At 46.6% G+C, this 24,867-nt stretch overlaps 1 protein-coding gene across 4 annotated transcripts in view; it reads right to left on the reverse strand.

Moving 5' to 3' along the window:
• The window catches only part of VPS53 (VPS53, GARP complex subunit), a 71,209-nt gene that overhangs the window by 10,080 nt on the left and 36,262 nt on the right, over positions 1 to 24,867 (reverse strand). For 2 of the 4 annotated variants that reach the window (XM_014524409.2, XM_025214831.1), the window contains 8 exons: positions 24,663 to 24,767; positions 21,338 to 21,432; positions 16,950 to 17,192; positions 15,058 to 15,205; positions 13,864 to 13,946; positions 10,071 to 10,149; positions 6,062 to 6,210; positions 452 to 521 (listed from right to left, as the gene is read on the reverse strand). In XM_014524409.2, coding sequence (XP_014379895.1) covers positions 452 to 521; positions 6,062 to 6,210; positions 10,071 to 10,149; positions 13,864 to 13,946; positions 15,058 to 15,205; positions 16,950 to 17,192; positions 21,338 to 21,432; positions 24,663 to 24,767 — 972 coding nt within the window. Of the gene's footprint in view, positions 1 to 451; positions 522 to 5,048; positions 5,145 to 6,061; positions 6,211 to 10,070; positions 10,150 to 13,863; positions 13,947 to 15,057; positions 15,206 to 16,949; positions 17,193 to 21,337; positions 21,433 to 24,662; positions 24,768 to 24,867 lie in introns of those variants that run through there. The other 2 variants (XR_003096107.1, XM_014524410.2) reach the window with 2 other exon arrangements.

Genomic DNA, 24,867 nt, shown 5'->3' on the forward strand with positions numbered 1-24,867 from the left:
CTCTTTCCACAAGAGCCTTTGCCACAAACAGCAAGGACTTGTCAGGAACATTTCACACCTGAGAAGTTCTGGGGGCTGTATGAGCACTTCCATCTCGTTCTACCCTCTGGGATAGGGACCACCTGCTTTATTACCCGCACTGATCTAATGAGGCGCCTACAGGAGGAACCGACTGGCAGAGCTCAGAAGAGGAATTCAGGCCTCCTGGGGTCCTCATGCAGGAGGTACAGGGAAGTGCTCCAGGCCATACAACAAGGTGCAGCAAAGGTGGGAACAAAGCCAAGAGCCTGGGATGCTCCCATCATCTGTTACCTGGAACTTACAATGCAATTCAGATAAAACAGAACAAGCCCTGCCTCTCCTCAGCAACCTCGTGACCTCTATATAATACCCTTCTTAGTCCCCTTGGACATGGAGAGCTCTACAACAGAATGCAATGAGTTTCTCTCACCTGTTCTGCTCCCACCATGCTAATTGGTTTACACTTGAATAGGTGGTTGATGAACTTGGGAATGAAGGAGCTGCAAAGAAGAGATGCAAAGTTACGCATTTTGATTTCAATACTCACAAGTCACGCGATAGCATATGCTAACACTGTGCAAATGGAATCGGCATGGTCTTCCCTAAGTGCAAAGGTATGCAGTTCTCTGATGGACTGCAGGCCCATTGTGCAGGTTAAACAAACCACAAATAGAGAAACGGGTCAAGCAGAGTTCTTTTCCTTGAACCGTGCTGACCTCCTGAAAGGTAATGGGGAATCATGTACATAAATGCTTCTCTGTAAAAAAAATGCAGTACGATATTACACCGTGAATTCAAGCACACAAGCTATCACAAACCATCAGGTAGCAACACGCCAGGGTTATACCTGTTCGCAGAAGGGAAATACAGCATCTTGATGACAACAGGAACCTATTCTATAAAGGATATTTAGATATTAAGACCTTGTGGCATGAGTTTGAGGTCCTGAGTCCAGGTCCTTATCGTGCAAGATCCTGTATGTTCATGAAGTTGGAAAGTCCTTATCCTAAGGAGCTTACAGTCGGAACAGGTAAGAAGGAGGGCTGGGGCGAACAACCGTCACTGCCTCTCTCTCACAACCAAGAATCTGAATCCAGCGAGGTTAAGTGAGATGCCACACTAAAAACTGAGTCCTTGGGCACTGCCTGAACATGAGACCACCCTCCTCTATACAACACAGAATAGTGATTTACTGGTTTCAAGAATCTTTTTCACTTTGATTTTAGGTTTTGATTACTGATTTCCTTTTAACATGGAAAGAGATGCCCCCACCCCATGGAGAAAAGCCGTATGTTCACTTACAAATGATGTCCCACAAATGGCACCCTGGAAGCAATGCGAGACCTCAGTGTACCGAAAATAAAAACACACTCAAAAGGCACCCCGAGCGCACGTTTCAGATGTGTATGCATCTCTGAATTTCACGTGCTGAAAACAAAAGACTTGGGTTTGAAGAATCAGCCGTGCTCACCATCCCGGCACCACCACCACTGAGAAGACCCTATTGCCCTGCCAGAGAAACAGAAAGGGGCCCAAGCACTCAGGTAACTTCAGTTTCCTCCTACCCACCTGCAATACTAAACCCCAGCACCAGATGCATTCAGAAGTGCAGCAGGCGGTGAATGGCCAGCTCATGTATTGTGAATGTATCTACCTGGACCTTAAAGGGCTGCTGGTCAGGACCGTATCAACAATACCCTGGTTTTCTTCTGGTTGGTTCATTTCTAACTTATGTTGCTTCCTTCATGTGGCCCCTGTTTAGCTGAATGTCTGCACAGCTCAGTGTCCAGTCCCACATCTGTGACTGCGTGGCAAACTTAGACTGTAATGGCTCAGCCCTGGATTTTTTTTTTTAGTTAGTCTGTTTTCTGTCCTCCACATAAGGCTCTACTTACGGCAGTGATTTGAATTCAGTTTGGTTTCCCCTTTGCATATGTCAAGCTGGTAGTTTCTTTCCTGCAAAACAAGAAGCCTGGGCAGCATCTGGCTTGTCCTGCCACCTGTCATTTCAGCCAGGCCGTTCACTTTTGCTCGGACTTGCATAAGAATGACACACAGCATTTGTAGCGCATGCGCACAAAGCTGCTTTGAATGAAAGAGGGCTCTATGAAAGAGGGCTCAAAGGAAGGAGTTCTTCAAGTGAAGGCTTCTCCCTTCCCTGTCTTCGGGCTATGACCTCTCTCAGCAAACAATCTTTGACCTAGTGAGGAGCCTCGTTGGGGAACAATTTAAAACCATTACCAAAAGCAAGCAACTGGACTGCCCTCAAATGGTTTTCAATTTGGCCACATGAGAAAACTATCCTTGGCAACAAAGAATAAATCATGGGAGGCAAGCAAACGCTGTCTCCCGCCTCAGGGAAGCATTAAAGCTGAAATGAAAGCTATCGGGCTGAGAAGACCATTTTTCAGGTGTATAAATAAATCCCAGAGGGCAATTAGAGAGAGCGCCAAGACCAGCTGGAGTTGACGTGATCGTATAAAACAGACAGTCAGTAGCAGCTCTGGATGTGGCAGCTCTCTGCAAATGGAAGAGTGCAAGAGATTAACCGTACTTTTGATCTTACATGGAGGTCCAGGCCTTGCTTCCTGGGATTAATGCTCCCACGTTGTGGGTGGGAGACAGTAGTGACGTTTCCCTCTGCAGGGTTTCAGAGAGGGGCTGGGGCTCAGAGGGGACTGAAGTGATCCCCCTTTCAGCCATCAATAGCGGGGGTTTGTTTTACATGAAACAAAAGTGAAAGCTTCACAGGACGGCCACACACAATCAAGGCAGGAGGGCAAAGGGAGTGACCTTTGCATCCTAGGACACAGCTTGTTTTATGCCCTCTCTTATTGGAAACAGCTTCCCATTCCCAGCAGAGAGAACGAGATGAGCTGCGTGAGCCAAAGGGGGTGCTGATGCTTCTTCCGCAAGACGGCTGGTCCAGGGCGTCAAGAGCAGCAGCACCCGAACAAGTCGTTCCAGCTCTCCAAAGACTTGGGTCTACACAGCCCAAGTCCTAAGGTCAGCCCCAACTCCTGGATCTCCTCTAGCACACGACTCTCATCCTTCACTGAAGACTGCCTGTTCTCTGCGTGGTTTATGCACACTGAAGTTTCAGCCCAGCCCCTTCGTAGTCTGAGCTGTAAAATCCCATCCAGACCCTCCACACAAGCAGACTAGTCCCACGGGCATCAATGAGGCAAAGCAAGACTGATTAGGAGCCTAAAAGATGGAAATCACAGTACTTGAAAGGCGCCTATCCAAAAGGAGCTGGCTTTGCCAAGCCTGTGCTTTGCTAATCCTTTGCACTGATGTTGCATTAAACACAATACCTCACTAAGCAGGACAGACAGAGATGCAACCAGAGTAGGTCTGTCTTAAGGGAGATGAACTACAGATCACTGTTCAAAGCATCCTGAGTCACTGGCAATACAGAATCACTTACTTTCCCCAACCCCTGTGAAGTTCAGATCAGGTCTTTACTCCGAATCTCAGCGTCCTTTGAAATAGTTCTGCTAAGAGCCTGCCCCACAGCCTACCCAAGTCATTGGAAAGACTCCCACTTCAGTTACCCCTGCTCTGCTCTGGACGGGTAACCTGGAGCTTCTGAGGGTGCGAGAGAGGGAAGCCTATTTTTAAAACCCCACAGTGCACCACAGCTTCTTTTACTTTGTTCTTTAGTCCTAATCCTCTGGTGATCTCAGGATGGTAGGTTATGCAACACCCATCCTGGCTCCCTGTTGTATTTTGCATCTAAAGAGGGAAAAAAATGAGACATAATACAACTATAAGACCAGGGACTTTAGTGCTGCTCTTCTTGCAGGCTACAGTTCAAGTGCATTTCTACTCCCTTCTCCTTGTGGGCGGGGGAGAAGGGGGAAGGCAGGCAAGGTTACATCTTGCTCAAAAAGCACATACATTAAGAGACTGATCTCGTTTCTGAGGGCAAACTCTCTTCCTCCACCTTCAGTTCACATCCCTGGGTTTTAAGTTTTGTGACATGAGAAGTCTTCCCTCCTTGTGGTCCCGTAACTCAACACCAGGCCTTGGTACAAGTTGATGAGATGGAAGAGGAAGCTGGTGGCACAAAGATACAGACACCAACATGCGACATAACTGCGCTGCATACAGGTCCACGGGCCTTAGTGCTGCGGAGCTCAAGAGAAGTAAAGAGAGCCCAGCCTGTAACGCCAGTACTCTCTGGACATGGGCCCCAGGCACACATCAAGATGTCATGCAGGGTGCCACTTACTTATACACCTCTTTATATCCAGGCTTTACAGAAATATTTCAAATACAGACTGGCAAACCCTCTCCATCCCGGGCACTCCAGGAACTGAATTTCCCCTCTCACAGATCCATCGGCCGCTCATTTCTAAAGGACTCTCTGTACTTCTGTGGGCTCTGGATCTCACTCACAGTTGTGTTAAGAAGTCTTTAAAGTGGATCTCACTTTCTGCAGGTTTCTACGGTCTACCCCACAACAATCTTTGATCCAGTGCCTCATTTCAGTGCAGACTTTGGCTTGTCCTAGATGGGAGAGCTGGGGGCTTTTCTCTACAATCAACCTGGTATGTGCTTAGCAATAAAGTTAGAAGGGAGTCAACTAAACTGGGGTATTAGGACCGTGCTGCGAACAGCTGAGTAAATAGATTTTTTATTTATCACCATGTTAACAATATAAAATTAAAGTGTAACCGTATAGAAAGCTTAAACAATAAATTTGCCCTGAGAGCATTTCAAACAGTGATTATAGAGGGTGTCATAGCATGATTTATCAGTAACTGCTCCTTAATGTACACTAGTAAGTGCCCAGAGACTGAAGAGGGAACATAATTCCCAGGCCATTCGCCTTGCTGCTGAAGCTAATGGCTCTCCAGAGATCTCACTACCTCCTTTCCTGCTAAAGTACTCATAGAAACTGAAGCTTTGGATGGAAAACCCACACAATAATGGCAATGCCATACAATGTGCTTTGCAGAGATATGCTTATTATGAACAACAGAACAGGGAGGTAGTGTTAAGAGTGCAGGGTTTCTCACCAAACTGTCTGCTGGGCTGGCTGTGCAGAGCTCTGAGGGTGGCAGCTCTAACTCCCAGGGACTTCCAATAGCTTTCCCCTTACCCCCAGTCACCACCTGGTAGGATTCAGACAGATGTAGGCAAATAAAAAGGGAGCTTAAAAGAAACTATACATCTCTCCATCAAATCAGATATTGCTTTAGGAATCAGGACTCTAAAAGAACCATGCAATAAGTCTTTAAAGCTGAGATTTCCAAGGGACCCGAGAGCCGAGAACTCGACTCCAGCTGGTAGGCAATGGAAAGTGGGCACTTAATTCCAGCATCTCCGCCAGGCCCTCTCAGCTCCCCAGTCACTCCTGCCCTGTCAAGCACTAAGTGACACACCAGGACGTGGGTCAGTGTGCCCACTCCACAACAACTTTAATGTTCGTTTCCATTCTTAATGGCTCTTTTTGCACAACCGACCGCTCTGTCTTTGCCCTTGTAGGTCTGTTTCTTGTTACATGCACCCCCTCTCAGTGCACACATTACTTCAAAGGTGTGTTGTTATAAGAGGAATGATGGTAATGAGGTTTCATACATAACCTCATAACCAGGGTAAGATGTTTCCCATAACTATGCTGAGTTATTTATTAAATACTTAAATGCAGTCTGTCAGTCTCTCCTATATCAGGACTTCCCATTCACCTGCATGGGACTGATTTTCCTATGGATGCCCAAACAAAAACCTTCACTACTTAGCAAGTGGTTCTCCAGTGTTCATCAAAAAGGTTTATAGGGTGGTCAAGGCATGTAAGAAGGAACTTATCAAAACAAATGACTAAGGCAAATGTGTTTCAGTAGGAAACTCAAGATGTGGAAGGGAAGCATCTTTCAATCTCATGACAACGCCCTCACACTCCTCCCAGACTTGTGGAGGGCTGGACTCAGAGAGCCAAGAGCCACTTATGTAAAGTGCTAGAAGACAAGTATGTCACGACATACGAGCCGGCTAACGGGACCGAAAATGCCGAGGTAGGACAGGGACTTACTTTGCAAATTTAATACAGAACTGGGTGAAGTACTTTCTTGTGGATGCCAGGTTGTCACGGATGATGGGGACGTTCTGCTTAATGTGAAGAATAACCGAAGTGACATATGGACTCTGGTCACCAACATGTTCCACGTTCTGCCACTGCATCTGCAGGAGGAGGACAAACCAAAGGTTGCTTGAACTCACCAGGCTTTAAACCATAAGGAAACACAAAGCACACTGCAGTAAGTGCCCACACTTGGACAGCCACCCTTTGGAGATCTGTAGAGTCCACCATGAATTGCTCTCTAAGCAAGGCTGCCTTGTCAGCCCAGAATGAAACCCTCAAAGCACTCCAGCTTTTCCTCGCAAAATTGCACATCTGCTTTATCTCAAAAGCACAGACTCCCTGGAGTGACAAGAGAAGGTGTGAAGTAATAGAGCCCCTAGACTGACCCCACTGTATCCAGATACAGAGTTGAGGTGGTCGTGTGAGCTGTGGGTGCGTAGAGCAGCCTGCTGGAAAATTTCTTGTCGGCAGCTCCGGGTTCCCTCAGAGGAAGCCTCCCCACAAGTCCTGATTACACAGTTGTCATTTGAGAAAATAACTGCCCAGTGTTTACCCAATTCTTACCTACAAATCTGCTTTATTCTGTAACGCTTCTACTTTTAATCTTACTAAAGGCACTTTGGTCCAAGCAGCTTTCCAGATTCAGCTCCATCCAAGTGATGTGCAGCACAGATGACTTAATGGGTGAATAAAGTCAAAGTCTGTAAGTCCCCAGAGTCTAGCAGCAGCCTGCACACTGCCCATAGCAGTTTAAGGTGTCAAATTGAAGAGAAACATAGCAGGGCAGGCAGGCAGGATGTTCTTCTACATACCTGTTTACCTCTTACTGTACCAACCTGGCACTGGAGACCAACTAAGGAGTAACTGGATTGTTCTGAGCAACTACTCACAGCAATCAGTGCACCCAGACAAATATCCCTAGTCCCTTGCCTGCCTAGCACACTTTCACATATTCCCAACCATGCCTCCTCTTCCAACAGGAATTTGACATGAGTAAGCCGTGGGGATGTTCAGGGTGCAACCAGAATCAGCAGGAGGGTGCAGCTCAGTGGACAGAGAAGCCTTTATGCCTATTTCTTACAGCCAATCTTCCAAATATGTATATTAAAAATAGTCCTTGCTGTCTATGGGTGTGTTCCAACAAAACAAACAGGAGCCGCGATCAAAGCTGTAGTGTACACAGACTGAAAAGCTATCCAAGAAACATGAACCTAACTCTCCTGGAAAATCTTGATTCCGGTCATTTTAAATGTACTGTCAGGAATCAGACAGTTTCCCCCACTCCCCTTTGTGTTTGTTGTGGGACGTCTCCAGAGAGCACTTGCCTGGTGCCCAAACAGCTGCAGAGGTAGGAGAGCCGACATGACAACTGCGCGGCCACCATTTCCATGACGTGGGGCAGGCGCTTCACAGTCCCACCAAGGGCTGCTTCCTCCTGCAGAAGTCCCAGAGCCACTACTGGCCAGTATAGGTCTGCAAGACGATATGATCCCTCCGTGCCACGCCAGCTCTGCTCTAGGAGTGCTGCAGAAGTGGCATGCATTGCATCTTCCAAACCTGCCATGGGAGCCTCCTCCAAGGGCAGCACCCTTCCAAGAGTGCATACATGTCAAAGGCCCTCCAGCATCTCTCTGAACAATCACACTGACGAGTCAGACCACAGCCAGGGGGTGTTCCTCCCGTGGACCTGTGGTCATGATGAACATGTACGTTTCCTGCCCCTAAGCAGTGTGCAGAACTGACACAGCCACATGCAATGGATCCAGTAAAATAGCTTCCACTCTGGGGGTCATGAAAGACAAGGCAGTCCGCTCTGTAGAGTGCTAGGACCCTTGGGATATGCTCCCACGCATCCTAGCACCCCACGTAAGTACCGGCAAACACAACGTGGACACAGAGCTTGACACATACTAGGGAACAATGTGGACAGGGAAAGGCAGTTCTCCTGCCTCAAGCTTGCAGGCTGTATGTACAGTGCTCTACTTATGCTTATGTCTAAGACTGTAGGGCCAGGCAAAGGACAACCCAGAACAGAAGCAGTGCCCCACGACAGCCAAGCACCTATGAGTGGTAACTGTTTAGAGGCAAGCAAAGACAGATTCACAGACGTTTAGGGCTAGAAGGGACCTCGTGCTATCATTGGGTCCAGCCCCACTGCTCTGGGCAGGAAAGACTGCCGGGGTTGAATAACCGCAGCAAGGGGGGCAGCCACACAAAACCAAGCTCCGCATTTTGTAAGGTGGAGTCCATGGGCATCCACACAATACCAAGCTCCGCATTTTGTAAGGTGGAGTCCAGTCTTTATTTAACACAGGCCACAAATAAGCACAGTACAAAGTTAGCAAACCTGGCCACCATTTCCACCTGAAACTTCCTTTCACATTATCTGTTTTCTGTGCAAAAATCTCTTTGCGCCATAAAGCAAGAGTGTGAGACTTCATAGCTGACCTCCGTATCTACCAAACTCTTCCCCATGAGAACAAAGTTACATTTCAAACTTAGCACAACGGCAGACCATTCAATCCTGCAAAACGCCGAGGAGTGAAGGAAACGTGAAAGATCTGAACAAAAGGCAACCTCAGATAAAGCAGTGGCCTTATGAGACATACTCATACAATAGGAAAATGAGACTGGGTACACATGCACATTCTTCACCCTGCCAAGGCAGACTGAAATGTGACTTTTCCAAACACTCCAACATGCAAAAATGTTGCGCATTTGACTTTTGGCTGGAGGAGCAATACAGAGGTCTTGGCAAAGTAAAAAAAAAAAAAAAAATCCCTCCCACCAAAATCCAGGCTTTTCAGAACTCCAGTAAAAGTCGCGTCACAGCAACTGATAGCATGGTGGCAAAGGTGGAAGGCTAGGGAAAATGAAAAGTATTTATTTAGCTAATTTCAGAGCACTTAGCTTGTTTATATCTGCTGGTTCCCATTCACATGGATTTCATTTTGCTGGTGCTCCACGACAAAAGTAAATGGCCTACCAGCTGCTGCTTTGAGCCCTATTGTTATGCTACGGTATAAAGAGCCAGACCGGAGAGAGCTGAACAGACTGGCTGGGCGGGGGGGAAGAAGAATCTAAAGAACTGACAGGGAACATAAGCAACACCTGAAGTGCTACACCCCTCCCCTGGTGTTATTTTACTGGAAAAATCCTCTTTCCATTTGGGATATGGACAAATTCTATTACCAGCTGGAGTCCAACTCAAGTATTAGCTGGGAGTGGAGGCTAGTTGCAGCTGGAATACATCATAAACCAGAATGCTATTAAAACTCATGGCAGCTAGGAAATGTGTTTATCCTACAAAATGGAGGAGTATGTTAATATTTCTAATTAAAAAAAAAAGTTCAATCTTACTCTGTTGCCCTTACCTCTGTCTAAAGCAATCTGGGTTTTCACGCTACGTTGGGTAGATGCACACATTTCCCTGTTCCAGATGTACAAAAGATAACAATGCGACAGCCACATCCTAAAGGACTGTTGAACGGGAGGGAACTTTAGCTTCTGCCTTTCTCTTCACGACTGTGTCTCTCCAAGAGCATCGGAGAAGTGAGACGGCTCAACCCCAGAGTGCCCTTGTGAACAATTAATTGGCCACCTGCTAGCAACTGGGATCAGAAAAGGTTTGGTAGGACTCCTTGTCTGAGGCTAGTGAGAAAGTGTGCTTGGAATACGATGCTTGTAAAACTTCCCTTGACCTCAAAGATTCAAAACATTGCACGAGCAGAGACGAGGAGCCTGGAACAATTACTTAGAGAGTGTGCTAAGGTGGCTTGGTCTGTGGTGAGGGAATGGCTCTAACCTGGCTGTCTTTAATGCTATAGAGAATGCTGCTTGAAGAACCAAAGCGCACTCTCCAGAAGAGGTGAAGGAAAATCAGGAATGAAATCAAGCCATTAAAAGTGAGAAAGAATCACAAACTGTGGGTCACTGCTCCCTCTTCTACAAAACCTACCTTGCTCATAGCTGTAAGCGCCGGGTCGCAGGCTGCATCCAAGTCTTGCACCAACAGCTGTATGCTGTTTGAGATCACACTGCAAAAATAAATCAAGCACAGGCATTACTGGAGAACTCAGCAAATCTGTGCCAAAACCAGCTTCTTGACTATGAGAAGAGAAGCTACGTTTGCACAGGGCTATGAAGAGAGGCCCAGCTAGAACGTTTGCTTCATGGCACCCACAACTGCCTGCCTGACAGCAGCGAAAGCGGTGGCAGGTAGAGAAAGCATTTCATATCTGGTCTCTTCCTCATCTTGACAACGGAACGGGGCAGGGATCAGTCGTGTGCTGTGCAAGTTATATCAGTAACCACAGCAACTAAGCCACTCTGCACGAGGATGAGCCCCTGAATTGTGAAGGCTGTTTGTGCTTTTGTCTCAAAGTTAATTAAGGCTCTTGGAAATTCCAATTTCCTTTCCAAGGCACAGCTCTAAGCAGTGCCCTTTCCTGGGCCTGTACCCTCCCCTGCTGTGTTGTTCGTGCACTAACCACAGAAGCCTACAAGAAGGCTTTTAAAATGCTGCATCCCTTCATTTGCAGAAGTTTTAATGTCTCAGATATTATAATCTGTCTTCCATTAAGTGGGGCAAAAGCAGGCGGCTTCTTTATTTCACATCTAGAACTGCATCACTCCCTTGCTCTAGTCCCTCCGGACACCTCCCAAGTTACAGAACATTACTAAACCGTGATTCCTCCCCCCAGTCTTGCAAATGCAAAAAGACTCCTGTTACTGAGAGCCCTGTTAGATCTCAGTGCATAAAACCAAGGCTCCTACCCCTAAAACAATAGTACAAGAACACTGAATGTTCGTCTTCTGGATTGCAGCTCAACTTCAAGGGCACAGGGCCCAACATGACCCTAGAGACTGCTTCGTAGAGCACATAGGCAACTTGACATTCAACAAAATCAAGGTAGGTTTCCACTTCAGAACGAGCCTTACATCTTCCAAGAACACCAGGGTCAGAGGCCTGCAATGCTTAGTTCCCTCAGACTGTATTTTGCTGCAAGTCCTTCTAACAGCTCTGGCACAGCCATCCTCGACAAGGACACGGGAGCCCTTGCCCAGCCACCGATTCACTCCTCCCGCCAATGCCCTGGCGGGCTGTCAAGTCTCCGACGCAGAGCTCTGCGCACCGGTGGGCAGGAGTGGTGCCCTAACAAGAAGCCTCGCTCCTGTCCAACATGGCATTTCTTTTTCACAAGTCACCTTGACAGCCAAGCCTGTCGGAAACACGCAGCAAAATGATACTACCAGAGAGGAGGCTGTGGCTGCCTTTACATAAATAACGCAGCGTTTGCACTGAAATTTAAACGCTTGTGACTGTAACCATTTGGCTGGTGTATCTCTCTGCCAGGGAGCCGGCACAGCAGGATTTGCTCCCTCAGGGAACTCCGCACGCTGAAGCAATGCCAAGAGAGCTAAGCAGAGATAACACGGCTGACCTGGGCCTGCTGGAGCGCTGTCAAGTATCTACCACTAGCGAGAAGTAGGAAAGCGCTGTGGTTTAGCACCAAACTGACACAGGACAAGCTGACTAGAAGGTGAGCAGCTCCAAGATGAGCTCCTACACATTAGGGATACGTACGTGTAGAGCTCCGTCACCCTGCGTGGAGCCTGGCCAGCAGTGAGACACCGCGAGATGGCAACCGGTGGCGAGGGGTACACTCATCTCACTTTCTAAACTGAGTGGGGACCTGTTTGCAGAGACAGCAGGATCGCAGGCAATCATAGTGTCACTGATGTCAGGGCACTATTGTTGTGTGACAGGTGCACACAAAAGCCCCAGTCAGAACAGGACCTTGAGGTACCGGGTGCTGTACAAATACACAAGCAGACAGCTGATCTCTGCCCCAAAGAGCTTGCAACACTGCTTTACCAACCCTGAACAGCTGAACCCCACAAAGGCCTGGGAGAAAGGCAAATAGCCTCTCAATCAGACAGATGAAGAAGCTGATGCACAGGACAAGACGACTAGGCTTTCCAAAGGAACCAGAGACGTTTGACACTGAACACCCGCTCACCCTGGGACAAGTCGGACTCGATGACCTACTGAGGTCCCTTCCAACCCTAACATCTATGAATCTACGAAAGTCCTTCAGGCCATTCTAGTGACAGCACCACTCACAAGTGGGGATGAAAACCTCTCTAAGGTCTTTGCAGTGTTTTCTTTCTGTTGGGGTCTGTTTTTTTGTATTTCCTTGTGCAATTTCAACGGGAAGGATAAAAAAAAGCTTCTAGACCTAATTACACTTGTATGTTAGCGACAACTTTTTCTCACTTTTTTTTTTTGCTGCTCTGCACAGCTAGGTGTCAAATTCCAACAGAAGGAACTTGTTCTTATATAAATGGAAAGCACCAAAACAGCAAAAAAGAGCTTTATAGTTATCCTGTAATGAGAGCTTCCCGCCTCTGCTAGCGGTATGCAGGATTTTTCAGGTTCTGCGAAAGGAAAAGACACAATATCCACTGACAGGACTTTGGGGAAAGCGATACTCTGGAACCCAATGGGAGGCAATTAAAAATGTATCCTTATTACCAGGCAAACCAGCCTCCAAGGTCTAGCTTTAAAGTCATCCTAAGTGGCAAATGTGTGAACTGTACATAAAAGCAGCTTCCTAAACCTCATCTCATTAGCTGAGTAGAATGAACCACCTTGTGAGGAGCCCACAGTGGAAGCTGCGTGATGATGTATGAAACGGTAGGTTTATAACTGAAAGGTCATGACAGAACGCAGAACTCGCCCTCCACTCCTCCAGCTCAGGAAAATTTTACCATGCAACAGAACAGCACGTATAGCCCCAGGGACTCGCTCTGCTCAGAAAGCAGCAGTGCAGGGGAAGGGGGCTGGTTCACGTCCGAAGGAACTGGACTGGCCTGGGAGCGCTAACAGCACTTAAAACACCTGGATTAGGATTTGGCTGGCACCTAGCAGTCAGGGGAAGAGAGGAGGTGCAGAAAGGAAAGCCTTGCAGAGCCCTGGCACACACTGGCTATCACTACTAAAACCCAGCTCCTGCGAGTGGGGAAGAGGGCCAGGAAGACAGGAACAGTGCACTCTTTAATTAAAAATTGTGCATTCGGAGGAAGGGGAGTCAAGAGACCAAAACGAGTGTGTCAGGAGAGCTGGGCTCTGTTCCTGCCTTTGCCAAGAACTTTTTCTGACATTGGACAAGGCAAGAAATCACCTTGTGCTTAGGTTTCCTCATCTCAAAAATGGGGAGAACACTGTACTGACAGACTAAATTCTTCAGTGGTTAGAGAAAACTTTTAGATCATCCAATGAAAGGTAATACTGGAGGTAAGGAAAGTCATCTTAATGCACAATCGCCATTTGCCCAGTTACATTCAAAGGTGAACAGAGATCTATCTTTCCATGCTATGCAAAAGAGGCCTTGAGTGTATTGACAACTCTGCTGGTTAACACTGGGAAATGACAGCAGGAAGGGCAATGTACTAAAACAGCTCCCCTGAAAGGGAACAGCAACCTCAGAGAGCTGCCAAGATGCAAATGATACAGTGAGACAAGCTCACTATTTCCTTTCTTCTCTCCAAGGTTCTCGATCCTTTGACTAGAATGACTGGGAGCACTCACAGCGATGGCAGCACCCTGCTTCACCAGCCTAGCCCTGTGCATCCTGGCATTCCTAGTCAGCCAGGTCTCCTGACAGACCTGGCCTGGAGCAACATCGCTGAACTCGCTGGCTGTGGTGTTTGCTAGCACTATGGAAAGATGTGTGTGCAGGACGTACATGCTGAAGGTGTCCATCTCCCCCGTCAGGTTGATCCTTTCCATGAGACTTGCATCCACCTTTTCTTTGAGCTTTTCTTCAAGCTGTCAAGGAGCAAAAGAAGTAACAAGCAGAGATCAGATTTCTACTTCAATTCATAACCCCCAAGCCTAAGCGCTAGGGAAAGTCCGCTTCTGACATCAGGAAACGCACCTACGCTATTTCTTCTCATGCTGCAACTTGTCCAAGATCTGTTTAGTGGGAAATGGCATCAGGAATGGAACTCTCCTCTCTGCCAAATGCTCTAGACACCACGGGTTCCTGGGATAACAACTGATGACATGTGTCCTCAAAGCAGTTAACCTCCAAGGTTGCACATGCCAGCATTTCAGGCTCAGGACAGAAATCTATCAGTGCAACGTAGCAGGAATCTAATAACTTAAGACAGATCCCTGCCGCATCAATGAAGGTGCATTACAGGTCCCTGTCTGCATCCGACCTGCAGAAAACATGCACGTTATGAGCCTCTCTGCAAGAGCACATGGGCTCTTTCACTCTCTGTATTGCAGCGCATGCTGTGACCTAGAGATCCCTGGTTCACCCCCCTGCACTAGCTAGATAATGACTGTCAAAGGTGCATCTACTGACCTAGGGACTGCTCAGAGCACTGTTACCGTAGGAGTCACAATAAAGGCACAAGCCCAATGGGGAGCATTTTAAAGAGACCTTGCAGCCACCTCGCCTTGAAACTCTACCATTAAGCCAACTCCTAGATCTACATTAATTTATTTTTTCCCCTGTTTTTCCCCTGCTTGAAAAAATTTGGTTAATAAGCCTGGAAAGATAACGGAAAGAGACTGATTATCTTGCTCCCTCTTGGACTAAAGCAAACTACACAGAGAACACAAAAGGATGCTCCTTGGAAGTGAGGCAGCAATTAGGGTTCAACGTACAACGCTGTTCTGACCCGCTAGGATAACAAAAGCGAGAACCTTCCTTTAACTAACTTACAGTCTGTAATTAATGCAGCATTATGCAGAGCAGGGGGTTGCTATGTACATTTCAGCACTTTTTTCAATGCATAGCAACCTTTAATGTGAGACTCAATTAGCTTGTCCTGCTGCCAAGGGCAGCACACCTCCTCTCCTTTGTGATTGTGCCTTGCCGCCAGGTACGCGAGACACAGTATTAGAAGGGTGGCAGAGGGCAGCTCACCTGTTGGGTTGTGGCCAGACAGTACTCTGCCGTGCTCAGGATGCTGCAGATCAGGCAGAGCTCTTCCAAAGTGAACTTTGCCACTTCCGAACCCTCCTTCTCTTTCAGCAGACTCGTGATGGTCAGCCCACCGCTGCTGCTGGTTGTTCTGGGGGAAAGACAGACACACACACATTGACAAAAGCTCTGTTTTTCTTAGATTTTAACCCAGAAGGAACCATTATGATCATTTCATACATCTTCCCATGACATCCCAAAGCTTCAGCTGATTAGACCTCAACCAGATCTAATATTCTCTTCCTGGCTAACTTAACCTTGACTGTCAGCTGCTCGAACAGTTACAGAAAGCTCTCATTAACCATTACACAACAAAGTTATATTTGGTATCTGAGAACTAAACAAACTTGCCATATATCTGAGACTGCAGAATCCATGTCAAATACCACGATAATTACAAGGACAGCAAAAATGATTTCTGGGGATTATCTCCTGTACTTTCTATTCATTTGGTGACAAAAAGCAGTTAATCAAAGAATCAGAACAGTCGAGAGACAGGAAATTCCCCAACTATTTCAACCCTCTATCATCCAAATCCTTTTAAAAAATAGGGCAGCAATATTTATTTTGGACAGCAGAAATAGAGCACAAAAAATCATATGTTCAAAGAATGTGACTGAGATCCGATGGAGGCGCACTCAATTCATCTCTCTGCTGCTCTAAATGCAACTCCCACCACCACACATGAAAGACTGTGCTGGTTTCAGCAAATAATCACTTTGCCATCCCCAGATTTATTTACAAAGAACCTCCAAATGCCAGTCACAAATATCAGTTACCTCTAGCTAGCACTGACAATTTCCCATTGAAAATTTCACTTGTTTATACTAGTGTATACCCATAAAGATACTACTGATTTTGGTGGATTTACACGTGTGTAATAATCAGGGATCCTGGTTTTCTCAAATTTAAAAAAAATCCCAAATTTTCAGACCAACCCCCCCTCCCAAATCCACATTTTTCCATGATTAAAATAAACCACCACTAATACACAGATGTATATACAGTGTTGTTTCATTTCACTCATGGAAAAATGTAGATTTGGGGTTATTTTTTTTTAATCTGAAAATTGGGGATTTTATTAAATCGGAGAAAACCAGGATCCCTGGTAATAATACACTTCATATATACCACATACAAATGCACACACCCAGCTAAAGCAGTTCTAGCCGAGAGACCTTGGAAATCTAGAAGAAACTGCCTTCACTACCAGTTGTTACAGGAACGTCACTGGCTCAGCTTCCTGGCCCTGATTTACAGGATGGAAAGTACACGACTCTCTTCCTGCGTTGCACAGAGGCCAGAACAGAGGGTGGTATTTGGCCTTGTGTTGAGACACCCAGCTTGAGGGTGGCCTGATCCTCGTCCACCACTCAGCCCCATGCGTTGGGTCAGCATAGACAAAGTTGGTGGAGAACATCATCCACCCTCTTTTGCCTTCTCACCTGAATACCTGCTTGGTTGTCTACCTGCTTTGCACCACGCAGGGCAGGGGAGAGTGGGGGCCTAAGTCTGTCCCTGCAATAGGTGTGCACATGCAATCCCGAAAAATCAGATTGCGCATACTTTCCTGGGATTTTCAAAAGAGCTGCAGGACCTGCTGCAGCGGAAAAGGAAACTGGCTCCTGTGAAAATGCCAGCCCCTATTTTCAGCTTGCTGCCGTGCTGTTTCTCAGAATGGTGCCTTGCATTTAGAGGAGGGTTCTTCCCAACTTACACCATGGCTCTGGGGCTCCTTGCAAACTAAAATGGCAGTTCTTGTGTTTGCCAAATTCTCTAAACACCGTTTCCGGGCTCTGCAGACCGTGCCCAGCCTCTGGGCTGCTAACACTTACTTGGGCAGATTTCCAGAGAGAATTTTCCAGGCGTATTCCCGGAGGTACTTCTGGAAGATGGTGGTCAGTGCAATCATGGGCTCGCCCGTGCTGAGCTGCGAACACTGCACCATGCACTTCTTGTAATAAACAAAGAGGTCAGCACAGCTGGGCAGGACAGCTCCCCCCTCATCCAGGTTGGGCTTGGGAGGACCCTGAGCCTTGAAATCAGCCACAAACCTGTCAATCAGCTCGCTGAGATTTCTACAGCAAGAAAAGTGGAGAGAAATATTTTAATGTCAGTGGAATAAAAAACAGGATAGAGAGATGCTTAAAACCAGCTGCCCTGCCTTGTGAAACCAATCCAACCAATTCACATCCCAGCCTTTGCAGCAAAGCCTGTAAAATATCGAAGAACGGGGCGATGAGTTATGACCTTTTGTACTCAGAATTTTAATGGCAGCATCAATCTGTTCTCCAGTCACGTATAAAAATCTTATAAACCCTGCCAGGTCCAAGTTCAGCACATCCAATGCAAGCGCATAAAGCCCATGCTCAAGTTTCATTCCTGGCACTGGCTGAAGTCAGTCGCATCGGGCAGCTCGGAAACAGGCCTTTTAAAGGGCGTGCTCACGATCACCCCCCATTTGCTGTCTGGGTGGCTCCGTTCAGTTACCACAAAAATTCACATGCCCTTTAAAGCAGTTGTTATTAAAAGGCAACAAGGAACACACATCCCTGAGTGTCCAACTTACCCAAGCTCTTTTTAACGCCTGAATCTTTCCTGTAAGCAGGAACGGCGCTCTCTCCTGCCTCCTTCGACTTGTTGAGCACTACAGTTAACCTAGCACTTGCTTCTTGCAATAACTAGAAGAGAATGTGGGTGCTTCAACACTGAAGAAGTTCACGCTCGACCTGCCTCACCTTCGGAGGAACAGCTGATGAGCTTGGCAAGACTCAGGCCACACAGCAGAATCAATCCAAGTCTCTTAATGAAAGGATCCCCATGGCTGGTCCCCTCAGGGACATCGCTGCCATGTTTGACACTAACGTAGCAGGCTCTGTCCTTTATTGGTCTCCGTTTGTGACAAGTGAAGCTGCAGCTGGTTGCTTCCATTGATGCCACCAACATTTTCACATTGCCTTCACTAGCACTAGGTTCAAGCACCAACAGCAATGGGATGTGCTTTTATGCCCATCCAAACATTCTGGTGCTTTTCTGATGGACTTTACAAGCTTCAGCCGGGCTAGTTCAGCAAAGCGTCTCAGCTCTCCAACTAGCCACACTCCCACAGGAGTTTGCTTAGTTGCTTTTTTTCACTGGAGAGACTTTCCTTGGCCCTTCTGCCTGGCCAGGAGAAGACTGGAGCCAAGCCAGTGTAAACCAATGCACGGCAGGAAAGCAGAGGTATGTGGCTCTGTTTCCGTGGATGGTAAGCAACCCAGAAGGCTTGCCCAAAGTTGGACAGACAGGCTCTGGTTCTGAACGAGCCAGGCAGCGGTGACCATTCTTTGCAGCAGCCATAGCTTGGGACTCAGCAACGTTATAGCAACTGACTGAGAACAAGCGGGCACCCTGCTTGAAGCATGGGGCTGGCCTCACGGGAGCATGATGCAGCCGATAGGAAAGGTTATTCTCTGCCATCGGACGGTGAACTGCAAGGAAGGCATGGAAGAGAGGAAAAAGGAAGCTCTCTCTCACAGGCCCTGCAAATAAGACTGCTGCAAATTCCAAGCAGAGCAGACTTGACATCTTTGTTTCAGAATGCAAACAAGAGGCCTCTCCAGCAATGGCACATGTCAGAGCCAGAGGGAGAAAACGAAAGGAAATCACCCACGTTGCAGTTTTATTGCATGTCTCAAATCCCTTCTTTGCCACACTCAACCTTCTCATTACACTCCCCTTCACGTTTCTTGCAGTTCTTGTGCTTCCTTCTGGGTCTCAGACAGCACACTATTAACACAACTCCTTATAGCACTGTTGTAATACGCTCTTCAGCTGAGCAACGGCCGAACAAATAGCTAGCGCTTCATTTTTCACTGAGGATGAGGAGGATGGGGACTAGGTTGTCAACCCACGATGCAACCTGAATAAAGGAGCACACTGTGCTAAACTGACCAGGCTGTTTGATAACCCAGATTGCTGGCATCATCGGTACAAAGGACAAAAAGCACAGAGGTATCCTGGTCTGTTTTAAGAAGGACACCAGTGAGTAACTTTTAAACCCCTAGCTCAAGTGACCCCAGACTCAAACCACTAATGATGCACTGCAGTTCTCAAGGCAAAATAAGTGTGTGAGTGGATGTCAGAGCATTAAGAAATGCCAGCTGTAAACAGCTACTAAATCTTGACTCTAACTACATCAGACCTGCTGCTCTGCTCCAGTACAGATTTGTGCAGTTCAAAATTGATGCGTGGTGCAAAAGAACCAGGCACTTCCGTCCCTGAGAGACCGATGTGCGAGCTGCTTGATTGTTAAGAAACTTGATATACATGCTGTAACCAGGTTTGGAAAAAAGAAAGGAGCCTTTTAAGTCTTTCTTTCAGGTGTCTCCTGTTAAACCGCTACAGATTTCGGCACTGCATCTCTTTAAATTGGTATGGAAACAATTTTCCAGCAGAAAAAGGGCCCAGCTGCTTTTTGCTGTGAACTGAGGCAGCAATAAACAAACTTCTGTCATGCCAGCCTCTCTGTTCATGGCCCCAAAACACAACTAATTGTCTAAGTAACATCCCATATTCGGAGAGCAATCACAGATCCCACCAAAGTTCAATCAAAGTGGAAAAAGTTGCACAGAAAAGCAATTATTTTTGGTAACGTCGCCGTTTTTCTTTGAAATTCCTACGGGTGCCCGTGGCTATAAAGCTAATGTAAAACATCTCAGGGCTTCGCTGAAGAAAAAGAAAAAAGAGTAACACTGAGAGAAACAGGAGCAGGACAGGGTAGAATCACCAAGAACGGGGACAGAAATGGCCCACAGTCTGGAGGAGAAAGGCACTTAAATGTCTTGGTGTTAAGTTTGGCAAGGAGAAAAAAAAATCCATTTTTCTTTGTTCTGCTGTTTCAGCAGAATCTGCTCCCTGAAGGAAAGATCTGGGGAGAAAGGGGGAGGCAGTTAACTATAGAAGATTTCCAGGACATGGAAAGCCTGCCCTGGGATTGCCAACCCAACATCTCAACCTAACTGAGATGCTTTCACCAAGCTTTCACCAAGTTCAAATCCACTCATTGTGCTCTCTCATACTGTGGTGTCCCTGGTGCCCAGTAAGCCTTAAAACTGCTGGCTGATCATATGATACTAGTCCCTCCTCCTCTGTACATGCTATTAAGTTGTATTAAAAGAAGAAAAGCTATTTTAAATACTTTTCTATCATTTTGTCAGATCACCCGAATGCATCTGGATCACGTGTGGGAAAGAGGTGGCTATGAGACCACCCCTGCTGATGGGGTCAACTCTATGAAAAGGTTTCAGAGATCCAAGGGCAGTGTCACATCTTTCACTGAAAGTTTCTCTGAACATCTTGTGACGAATCAGAAAAGAAAAGGCTGCTTAAAAGCATATGAGGATGCTCACATACCTACAATTTCATGAGCTAGGAGCAACGGAAACCTGCTTTAATTCAGCCCCTTTCATTTAAGGATCACAAAGAACTTTATATAACACTTAACATCTCAAAACACTCTGTAAGTACATATGCTTTACAGAGGAATAAATCACTACATGGCAAGGGTCAGTGGCCTGCAGAACAGTAATAAGCAATACTCTTTGTGCAGGATGAGAGATGAAGGATGCAGCCAAGGCAATTCTATGCTGTTAGTGTTCTGGGTCTTCACTGCTCATTTTGCTGGGGAAAAGGCCTTCCCCGGGAAGTCAGCAGGCCTCAGTCCTCCAAGTCTTTGTGACCACAGATATCATAGTCCAGCCACAGCAGAGCATTCAAACTCCACCAGCTGCACTGGTAACCTGGCAGGATTCTGCGTGCCGTTCACAAAATGGATGACAGCGCAGAGTGTAGCCGTTCATCTATGCAAACAAGGAAGCGTACACTGAAGAAGTGGTTGGACTCTGCATGCAACGTGTTTGGTAGGTGTATCCAGAATGGGACTTACGGCATCTGCAGGCCACGTTCCTTTGCCAGATTACAACCTATATTATAGGCCTTGTTGCCCAGCCTCCCTAAATCCACTTTTCATTTATATGCACTAAGAAGCATTTATTAAAAGCAGAGACTGCAAATTGGGAAGCTAAACTTTGCCCTTAAACCCACTAAGGTCTTCTGGGTGCCCACTGCTGCACACTCTAAGAGATGGAGTGATATAACTGTTGAAGACTAATGCAAGAAAAGCAGCATTAGAAAACCTTCCATCATACAGTAAAAAAAAAAAAAGGCCATGTGCACTACTCACTTGTCCTGGGACTCAATATACACATACAGGTGAGGTTCAAAGCACTTGGAAATGATGCCGTGAAATGGGTTGTCTGGGACCTTTGGCTTCTTTGGCTGCAGAAAAACCATTTAGAGCAATGATTTCAAATGGGAGATCAAACATTTACAGAAACAGCACAGAAGGACCTGTGTTTAGGAACCGTGTGGCGATACTAATAACCAGCAATATCCAACTTGTCACAAACTGGCAAACTTCCACTTGCACTTGGCAGTTCATTTGTTTGACAAAGGAGTGCCTCTAATCATGCACATGCCCTGATTTTGGACCCTTCGCATTGCAAGATGCCAATGTAGTAGAACAATCTTGTATTTATTAGTATCACAAGACTCTGTGCGTTTATGGTAATTCTCAACAGGAGCTCTCAAAGCACTCTGCAAATAATCAAACCTCATAACATTCACATTAAATAGCACTGAAACGCCACCAATCATTTCTGAGGTGGAAAACAGCAGTCGTTTAAAACTACAGTGAAAACATATCTATAATTTAGGATATAAAGGAAAACATATTCAGGTGAAATTGCAGGGGGAATCTACATAAACAGAGCACAGATACCAGGGTTGCAAGTATTACAGAATCTCTTTCATTAAAATATTGAGTATTTGGCAACAGGTGATTTAATTAGAAATTACTGCTAAATCACACGAGTTTTCAACTCAAATTTGAAACAGTAAGCATATGGATGATCTAAAATAATCAGCACGTTAAAAGCTCCAAGTCTGAATTCATGCTCTAGGAACAACCCTCCCTTATGCTCTCTCTTTTAGAAACAATTTGTGAAATCCAGCCTGTTTGCACCCCAATTCAACCAGATGCAGACGCACATCTCAGTGAGGTCAATGGGACTAACTGCATGCTTAAAATTATGCATATGCTTTAGCTCAATGTTGAATAGTGGCTTTAAGCTCTCTCCAGTTGTTTGCAATAGATCTAGAATTAGATCTAGACTGTTAACTGACCCTTCCTTCTTAGCCGGCTGACAATCTCGGTGCCTGCAGAGAAAGCACTGGCAGTTCCAAAGTAGCATTCTCGGCTGCCTCGCCAGAGAACTGAGTTCAATTCCCGGCCAACGAAGGACCGAGTTTCCACTCCAAAAAAGCCTTTCCACTGTAAGCAAGCAAGCAAGCAAGCAGGAGAGTGCCTTCTCGCTCAGAGGATGTACTTTCCTAAATAACAGAGAAGGGGCACTAGGTCACTAGCAGAATTTGTGAGGAGTGGAAAGGCAAGCACTTCCCAGAAATAACGAAGCCCAGAACACACAAAAATGAGTAATTGTGCATGGCTGTTGAGCCAAAGCGCGCTAATGATTTGTGGAGGCCAGACCACCTCTGTGAGCCTGGCTTCATTAACTTTTTTCAAACATTAGGGAAAGTGAGTTTTTACGACACTGGGAGAATGCCACCCCGCAATCATTCCTGACTCGGGCCTTTGCCATCGGCTGGTCATGTCAACCTGATGCACGAGTTCTTTGGCATCAGGAAGATATCAATGGGTGCTATTTCCAAAACAGCCCATCCTCGGAGGCCCCTAGACCAGGAGCTTCATCGGGGCCACATTGTACGGCAGAGTGTCAGGGACTGATTCTGCTAGTGGTGCTCACCATTCACGAGGCCGGAAGAACCAGGTGCAGAGACGCTTGTGAGTGCGTGTGCATGAGTCTTTGCATCGCACAGCCCCCAGCCAGGCAGAGAGGGAGAATACTATATTTTTTTCACAGTAGCAGCAGAGCTGAATTTCTGTGTGCGCAATCCTGTCCAAGAACTGCAGATGTTAAAGCTATTTCCTCCTCAAGCTTGATGGAATAATAAAAGGTTACTGTTGTCACAGTAAGGAGGTCTGCAGCTGGCCCAGCTTCCTTTTATTACTGTCCAAAGTAAACAGATTAACTCTAGCTGCTAGGATCACTCAAAGGGTTTCTTTTCAACATGGGTTTCTTTGATTCTTTTCCCCTCACTCTTCTGCTCCCCCAGCAGCCCTCTTACACATGTCCTCAATCATCAGCACTAGTATCTCAGAAGCTTTCTTTCCCTGACCCCACTTCCACTTTCAACCCTGCCTTTCTCTCTCCAGCCAGCAAAGCAGAGAAAAGGGCATGATGCATCTGCCACTAGCTTTAGCTATCGAGAGGTGCACAGGAACTGAAATGCCTTTGGGTCTCCTTTCCAGGTGTACCTCTGGTAGGCCAGACTGGCTGGTGCTGGGCTTGTATTGCGTGGTCTCAGGGTGTGCTTCGCAGCTCACTCATTCCTTCGCCTGTCTCTTAGCACTAGACAAATCGCCCCGATTTCCACACCACAGTTTTCACATGCTATGTGACGCCTCTTCATGGCTCACCTGCCTCTACAGTCAGCGTAGGCTACACAGGATCGAGTCAACACCTACAGCTCTCTCTGACCACAAAGGCCACTCCTGGGCAAGACACAACGCTTGCTTCTCACCAGATCCTCGACCTCCTGCCTCCTAACCGCTCACAGCTGCAACAAGCCCAAGGAAGTAGAGGGAAGGACTCAGGACCAAATCTCCTGCTCACCAACATTACCAGGACAATAAACCACTGCTCTGAGTTCGATAATGGAAAGACACCCTGGTTTAAAAATTCTACTTCAGGATCTCTGCTATTATGTGTTTGTATTGTGCAAGTGCCAGGAAGCCTTGGACCACGGCACCAGTGTGCAAGGGGCTGTACATTTGCACAGAACACAAAGGTGCTATTAACACTAGGAAATCTAACGCCGCAGAGCAAAATAAGGGACCTGTGCACTTTGATACTGGTGCCTCTTACAACACTACTGTGCTCAGCTCTTCCTTTTAATGACCCTACACTGCCCTGGAGATGTGAAGTACTACAAAAGTGGTTAGCTTCACTGTCATTACAGAGGTAACAGAGGAGAAAAACACCAGGAAATAATATTAACGTGAACTAATCCAATAGTATGTTTTGAGTGAGAAAAATTCGGCTATAAAGAAAGACATAATGAGCTTGCTGTATTTACTCTCACTCAGTGACTCCAGATTTAAATTTGAAGAGTAGACAAAGCAAAACATGATTCCCAGACTGCCCATACAGCAAGATCTGTCTGGGAGCTAGGAACCCAACCATATTCTTGTCTGGCTTTTATCAATCCAGGTTCTGCAGTTTCAGTTCAGCTGGACCAAACTCACACTGAGCATCACAATGAAAAGAAACTCCTCTGATGGATCCGAAAGGAAAACCTTAGGGATGTGCAGAGACTCTGATGCTGGAACTCCCCTGGCTTGCCGATGAGGAGGCCGGAAAACTTACTCTGTCTATATCACTTTTCTCCATCATGGTTTCATCCGTCTCCGTCCCAGGTTCATCATCCAGAAATGGGTTTGTAGAGGGAGGCGGCAGCTCTGGCTTCTTCTGCTGAAAGAAAGAATACCCATAAGAGAGTTTTCTTCTGTAATAGTCACTGCACTGCTGCCTTCTTCCTTTGCCTGACTAAACCCTTTTGGCTTCTCGCTGT

This window comes from Alligator sinensis, unplaced genomic scaffold (assembly GCF_000455745.1).
Source record: "Alligator sinensis unplaced genomic scaffold, ASM45574v1 scaffold1801_1, whole genome shotgun sequence".
In the NCBI taxonomy this organism is placed as follows: domain Eukaryota; kingdom Metazoa; phylum Chordata; order Crocodylia; family Alligatoridae; genus Alligator; species Alligator sinensis.